This window comes from Oncorhynchus nerka, linkage group LG23 (assembly GCF_034236695.1).
Source record: "Oncorhynchus nerka isolate Pitt River linkage group LG23, Oner_Uvic_2.0, whole genome shotgun sequence".
NCBI lineage: Eukaryota > Metazoa > Chordata > Actinopteri > Salmoniformes > Salmonidae > Oncorhynchus > Oncorhynchus nerka.
This window is the reverse complement of record NC_088418.1, coordinates 46,361,937-46,369,808: the sequence shown is the minus strand read 5'-3', so window position 1 is coordinate 46,369,808 and position 7,872 is coordinate 46,361,937. Positions and strand designations below refer to the sequence as shown.

The window sequence follows — 7,872 nt, the reverse complement described above, 5'->3', positions numbered from 1 at the left end:
TGTATACAGCCCCGCTATTGTTATTTACTGCTGCTCTTTAATTATTTGTTATTCTTATCTCTTGCTTTTTTAGCGATGTTCTTAAAACTGCATTGTTGGTTAAGGGCTTGTAAGTAAGCATTTCACTGTAAGGTGTTTTATTGTTGAATTCGGCACATGTGACAAATCAAATTTCAATTGAATTGAATTTACAGTAGGCTACATTGTCTTGACCCTTGAAAAAATTCAATGGGGCCAAACTGCTCTCTGTGCTATGTTCACATTTTGACCAGGGTTACATTTAGACAGCGTCACATTTTGACCAGGGTTACATTTTGCCATGGGCATCTGCAGCAAAACCCCAATGTAATCATTGATTTTCTTCTCTATGTCAGTGACAGAGTGTTGCGTGTCAATTTGCCATTTCAACCAGGCTTACCAGACTCTCAAAAACAAATTGACACATTAAAAACATAACCAGTTATACTAGTATAATAGTGTACACTCTTAGAAACAAACTGCTATCTAGAACATAAAAGGGTTCTTTGGCTGTCCGTTTAGGAGAACCCTTTGAAGAACCCTTGTTGGTTCCAGGTAGAACCCTTTAGGCTCCAAGTAGAACCATTTTGGGTTCCATTGGGTTCCATGTAGAACCCTTTCCACAGAGGGTTTCTTCATGAAACCCAAAATGGTTCTACATGGAACCAAAAAAGGTCATCCTATGGGGATAGCCAAAGAGACCTTTTGTCACCCTTTTTCTCTAGGAGCGTAGAGTCATGTAAGCCTGAGGCTTTTTGTCAGTCTCGTTTGACAGCAGGCAATGACCTAAGCGTACTGTACACACCTGTACCCTCCTTTATGGTACTTTGCATTGCGTGATCTCTATGCTCAGTTGAAGTCACATTCCATAACATGTTGGAACAGAACAAACCTGAAACTGTTTGCCTGAAACCAGGGATAACTCCTCCCAACATGGCTACACCCATTCAGTCTGCACTCCTCTGTTTCAATAGGGAATGTTTTTGATGTAGTGTGTAGAACAGGGGAACAGAGGCTGCTGTCTCCATGCCTGTGTCACCCCCCCAGTCAAAAAATACATCAGCCTCACTTTTCCAATTCCTGTTTTCTGTCGCTGCCATCTTCTTTTTCCATTGCCTTGTTCAGTCCCCTCTACTGGATCTGTCAATAAGCCAGTCATGACAATGACACATGGAATTTTTCATTACCTTTCCCCAGGGCACTGTGTAGTTCACTTCCCATGCCTCTTTCCACTCCTGTTCACACCCTCTCTCTCTCTCGGATTCTCTCCCTCTCTATTTGTTCCTGTCCTGTTCAGACGAAGCCTGCTGCGTTCCCTAGCTGGCTGTGCTGCTGTTAAGGGAGGAGTAGAGCTGTGTAGGATTGAGTAGGACAGTGTATGACCGCGTAGAACAGTCTAGGGCTGTGTGTAGGGCTCTGTTAGGGCAGTGTAGGGCACGAGGGCTGTGTTGGGCTGGCAGAGGCAGGGCTCTCCCATGGCCTGCCCGCAGTGCCCGGCGCCTGGGTCCTACACCTCGGTTATCATCCCTCTCCGGAGCAGCCTCTATAGCCTTGACGCCCTACGCTTCTACCTATGGGTGAGACCTGTGTGTGGGTTAGATCTGTGTGTGGGTTAGATCTGTGTGTGGGTTAGATCTGTGTGTGTGTGTGTGTGTGTGTGTGTGTGTGTGTGTGTGTGTGTGTGTGTGTGTGTGTGTGTGTGTGTGTGTGTGCGTGCGTGCGTGCGTGCGTGCGTGCGTGCGTGCGTGCGTGCGTGCGTGCGTGCGTGCGTGCGTGCGTGCGTGCGACAGACGTGCACAACGTGTCTCTGTCTGACTGACTTAGCAATTGTACGGAACAGTACATTCTGCATATTGCCAAAGTGAGTGTATCGAGACAGGAATGACGTTGTGTGCATTTCACATGGCCTTATTTTACATAAGATTATGTAGAGAACTGCAGTTGTGATTATAGATATTCAGTGTCTGTTCAACATGAAACGAGAGAGGGAGTTACAATGAGCTAATCACTTCCAATCGTTGTAAACACAAGCTATTGTATCGAGTTTGTATTGGGTGACAACAGCCATATTAGCCCCCAGCTTCCATCTGAAGCTCCATTTACACACAGAAGCCTACACAATTCCATTTAGCCATTGCTTAAAATTACTCTATTCACTCCTTGTTTCTATGAGGTAGTTCTAGTTTCATGGATACAGGTCCATGTTTTGTCTTCTACGGCAGAGCAGCATGACTCCACAGCAACAGCCACCCCGATGACAAATTCCCACATGTTTAGTCCAGCTCCTCACAGCTTCCTGGCAAAAGCCTAAAATAGTATTACAGTCGCACAGTAGTAGGCTACTCATCTATACTCTATTTCCATGTCCAACAGAACATACTTGTAGCCGCACCAACGTCCCTTTCCAACACAAATCTCCTAAATGGAAAATTGATTTTGAATGCTGCCTAAATTTCACTTCTTGTTGTCTCAGATAAAGAGGCTGAAGGACTTGGAAAGGGAGAAGGACTCCCTGTGGGCCGGGCTGCAGGTTCTGGAACAAGCCCGGCTCTGGTACCGACGCATACTGGAGGACAACAGAGCCAGGCAGGCTAACGTGTGCACCAGGGCTGGGGCTAGGGCAACGGAGTGGGGAGGAGAGGTGTGGGGAGGAGCGGTGAGTTACTACAGCGAGACGGAGACTGTTTTACACAGATAGACATAGATACAGAACTTGGCAAATTGTTCTCCATGTTGGCACCAACAGTAAAAATGAGTAGTCTAACTAGAATTTGATCTAGGAATTGTATGCCTTGGCAAGCTGAGCGATGTCTATGACTTTACAAGCGTGCAAACGTCGTTGACCCATCCTGTTGATCTTAAACATCTCACTTCTCAACACTCTGTACAGGGGGCGTCGTCGTGCCTCCTGAGGTCTCAGATCCAGAGGGTGAATGGATCTCTGGGTAGTCTGATGAGTATGCCCAACGTAATCAGCTGTCCCTCCTCTCCAAAGAGGAACGGGGTGGAGGTATCAGACAGTGAGCTATGGTGGCAGAACACGGTGCTGGTACAGGTGAGAGAGAACCCCTTCAGTATCTTTATCCTTGATCTCCAACCCTGGTCTTGGAGAGCTAACGGGTGTGCTGGCGTGTTTATTTCACAGCCTATAGCACTAAAGCATCCTCCTTCAGTTCTTTTGATTCATGTTGGTTGGTAGGTGGAGGAGGCCATTTTTCATATGTTTTTATTTTTGGCAGGAGGTGAGTGAGAAGAATGTTAAAATCTCCCTGTTGGAGCGGGAGAGAGACAGCCTTTTGCAAGAGCTGAGTCTGCGTCTGGGTGTAGAAGTGTAGTGGGCATCCTGACTGAGTTGTTTGTACACTGCTATCAAGCCCATTTCACTGCTATGGCACATGGACACACGCGTGACTAAGCACTGCCTCATAACTCTTCGACTAAAGTTCTTCAATGTCATATGATTTGTCTCTCACCACTGTAAATATGTTTGAAAAAGAATCATTCAATATACTGTATGTACAAAGACTATGAGTGTGTTATTGTCTCTTTGTCTTGTTCAGTCCTGTGGAATGGTTTGCTGAATAACCAGACTGACATGTAGGCTCATCACCTCAGGCTCGGGTCCTCACCTTCCAAACTGATATGCAAATGCCAAGTGGTCTTCGCCTAATTATGTAGGTCTGTCTATTGGACATGTACCACCTGTGAAACACAGAGCAAAACCAAATATCACCCAGAAGGGGGCAGTAGACCCTCAGCTATGCATATGCTGCAGTTCAAAATCTGCAATCAAAACATAAGCAGAGAGACAAACTATAGTATTTCAATGATTGTCCAGTTATATGATAAAATTAAAAAAAAAATAGATTGAAAAGGCCATCTGTATCTCCAAGAACACTGCAATTTGATACACCAACTGCAATCTGATACACCAGATTGGTCTCTGAGCAGTAGCCAGTAGCCAGTACCCAGCCAGCACCCTGTACCCTCCTCTCTGTCATCGTTCATCACAGTTCACATTTCCACCACAAGCCTGTGAGGTTTCTGTCGATACACGTTACCGCTCCTCCGCTGGTGGTCCCGCACTGATGTTGCCTCAGCTGATAAGACTTATCTAGCCTCTCTATCACTGACACATGTCTGGCTCACACACACACACACACACACACACACACACACACACACACACACACACACACACACACACACACACACACACACACACACACGCGCGCACGCACGCACGCACACTTAGGCAGCCATGCCCTGCAGTCCATCTATTTGCACAAACACTATCAGACTAAATATCATCCCCTTCTGGCTTTTATGGGCTATCATGAACAGGAGCTTTGGGAATGTTGCTTTGGGAATACTAGTGCAGTCTACTATATGGCAGCAGCCTTATTTATCTAACGTTTTAGTACTGGCTACTAGATGTGGACCAATAATCTTGTTGTGGGTGATCTTCATCAAATAGAGAGAATGGCGGTGTCATTGTCCCCCAGGGAGTGTTTATCCTGTACCGATACCGGCCCAGTGTCTCTGCTCATTTGTTTGGCCCAGAGAAGTAATGTTGCAGTTGTTTGTCTGTGTTTGGAATTATACATATCCCACCAAAGATTTATAGTTCTCCCGCGAAGAGAGCGAGAGAAGCATGGTACCGGGATGGACATACCCATGCACTGCACGTTTACCAAGGCACATATCATGTGCTGTCATTGGCCAAAGCTTTCAGATTATGACGACCGCCTGAAACTCCCATTTGAAAAGCACCTATTGGACTGAGAGAGGAGGCTTTGCTCAGTCAGCTTGGACAAGGAAAGTTGAATGCTGCTGAATTGTCACACCAACACATCAAATACAGTATGTTGCACAAAAGGTGTACATTTCTTTGGCCAAACGATACTGATAAAATCTGCTTTGCATTGGATTGTGTTCATAAATACAACCACATCCAAACCTTTTGTAACGACAAGAAAAAAAATGAATTGCACGTCTCTGAGCAACCAAGGAATGTGTTTGACTGTGATTAAAATCTCTGTGGGAAAAAGAAAACATCCGTTACGGAACGTGCTTTCGTATGAGTAGCTCCTGTTCCCTCTCGACAGGCTGCCAGTGAACCAGCAAGGCCCTGGGTACCAGCACTCTGCTAATTATTGGTTCTAATTCACACCGCAGAGCCAAACAACCTTTTATTGAGGATGTCACGCTTCTATGACACTGACAATCATTCTTCCTTGCCAGCATGGTTCATTGACTATCAACTCTGCTGGTCTCCCACTTAATCTACCCTGTACCTGTTGGGATTTGTTTTCTTATTCTGTGGTTTTCCTAGAGATGTATTGATTTTAATCTATGGCTTTCCTCTTAAGAAGAATTAGGATATACGTGCACCTACTTCCCTGCAGGTCTGTAGAGGTGTGAAATGTAAACAGATACATAGCTGGATGGCTTTCTCTCAGGTGCTGAGGGTTTTTAATGCATTCCACAGACTATTAGGATGGAGAACTTCCTACACACCCTCAGATGGCACCCTCAGATGGTCACTAGCTTTGAAGTTCTCAGGAAGTCCAAATATACTTCACAGGGGGTCAAAATTAATTGATATCATCTCCAAGATGTGTTTATCTCCAAGATGTATTACAGTAAAACAGTAGTGTTGTGTTTGCATCAACAAAGTCCTGTGTATTTTCTTTTCTTGGCTGCCTGGCAATATCAGATAATGGATGTGTTTGTTTGTGACAACTGGATAATGGTGTCCATTTTATTAACAAAATGATACTGAAAATACTGTACGTCCTATTGTAATACTTGTTGTAATATGGTGTCCCAAAAGGGCACCATACAAAGAAAACAAGTGTCACCTTTCATCACTGCCAAAGATTATGCTCAAAATTAATGAAAAAGTGTCAATCATCCACACATAATAAAGTGTGATAGATGTTTAACCTATTAGTCAGAGTGTAGAGTGTAAACAGACATGAGACACACACTTCCGATGGATACGTCACTCCAGGCTCTCCTGTCCTCAAGGCATTGATGTTCGGGCCTACTCTCCCCTGGACCGAGTTCAAATGCTGAAAGGATGGATGACTCAAATCCACTTGCTTTCAGTCCATCACATCAGTGTCAAATAGTTCAGGATTAAACTTGACTAATTCTCTCAACCAAAAAAAGTCCGGAGATGTTTCTTCTCTCCAATCATCTTTTCACTGAGACACTGACACAACGGAACGTGTCAAAAGGAATATAGACCCACACAATTGTATCTCTAGTGACCTGTTTTTCACCTGGGAGTGATGAGATGACACTGTATATGTTCAATGCATTGCAAACCACGTACTGTACCTATGCAAAATATATTTGGGTTAAGGTGCCTCACACTGGTTTACAAAGGCAAACAACAATACCCTCATCCCTGGGGCTGGCCTGGGATGCAGAAACAGTGCAACTTTGAACCTGATTTAGCATCTGATAGCAGGCTTTACAGAGTCCACGGTGTTCGTTGTAAAAATGCACTGTCTTGTGGCTTTTTGTCAAAATCAAGTGATCAACATGTTCAATGAAATGAATGATAGAGAGTACACAGCTCATGGATATACCTTTCACGTCATTTTTCTGGAACAAACCTCAACAAGGATGCAATAAAGTGAAAGGAAATACAATTTATTCGTTTTACACAGTTCTAGAAACTCAACTCTCCACTGTCGCTGTTCTTTGACTCGCCGTCGCTGTAGCATTCTGTCATCTTTGACACGGGCGCACGGGTGCGCATCTCTCCAGCTGACATTTCAACTATCCCACCACCACTGGACACGTTGACATCTAACAGACTCTGCAAGTGTTTAATGTAGTATATTGCAGCATGAAGTGTCTCCACTTTGCTGAGTCTTTTGTCCTCGAACTCTTGGGGAAGATGCTCCCGGAGCCGTGCGTAACCCTCGTTTACGCAGCGCACCCGCTGCCGTTCCCTTTCGTTCCTTTTCCGAATGAACGCTGGTTCGAATGAATAGTCATAGACACCGATGTGCCTGTGGAATGGGAAATACGAGAGACACCCTGCGAATCTCTGACCGTACACAGGATCCAGGTAGGTTGTTGTGTCCAGAGGAAAGGGCAGTCCACGCGTGCCCTTGTAATGCGTTATCTGGTGATTCATGGAGAGGCCGAGCGCTATGGGTCTGACATATGGCATGCGCTCAAATAATCCCTTCTTGTGGTCCGACATTTCTCTGCAAAGAAAAAAATAATTTAGGGTTGATTTATGCTGGTTATATAGGCTATTCATTATAACACAAAACTCTCAGGTTAGCCTATCATCATGGAAACTATGAAACTCATCCCACCCATGGTTTAATTAGAAATTATAAGCTATTTCTAACTTTCATGCATCTTCATTTTCCCAACACCCAAAGCCTTCGAAATTACAGTGTTAAATACATGGCACAGACTTGAACATTTCCATTAATTCCACAATTGAATTCATGACCTGAGTTTACCTCGTCACAGAGTCTTCATAATCATCTCTCATCGTGCGTTATCTCCTTTCCCCGTTTATGTTTGTCTATTGAAGTATGCAGGTGAAATTGTAACCTGTTAGAAAACAAGTTGTCACATCCCCATGCCCTCTGTCTGTGACAATCTCTAGTTTTTGTTGGTTATCATGCCAGGTGGGTGTGATCTTAAACTGGGCGGGGAGAAAGAGATATGTAACCCTTTCTCTCAAGACACAACTACAGCGTGCTATGTATATGAGTAGACATGTATTACTGAAAAATAATTGGGGATTTACTTTTGACACAAAAGGATAAGTGGGGCCAATGGGAGATATAACTGTCAAACAAAAGCCAAGTC

General features: G+C 44.4%; 1 protein-coding gene across 1 annotated transcript; it reads left to right on the top strand.

Annotated features, from left to right (window-relative positions):
• The first annotated feature begins 1,276 nt into the window (after positions 1-1,276).
• LOC115106248 (suppressor APC domain-containing protein 1-like) lies at positions 1,277-3,543 on the top strand. Its single transcript, XM_029628813.2, has 4 exons — positions 1,277-1,595; positions 2,492-2,674; positions 2,909-3,073; positions 3,258-3,543. The coding sequence occupies exons 1-4, from the start codon at positions 1,494-1,496 to the stop codon at positions 3,351-3,353; spliced, it is 546 nt and encodes a 181-aa protein (XP_029484673.1). The 5' UTR covers positions 1,277-1,493; the 3' UTR covers positions 3,354-3,543.
• The last annotated feature ends 4,329 nt before the right edge of the window (positions 3,544-7,872 follow it).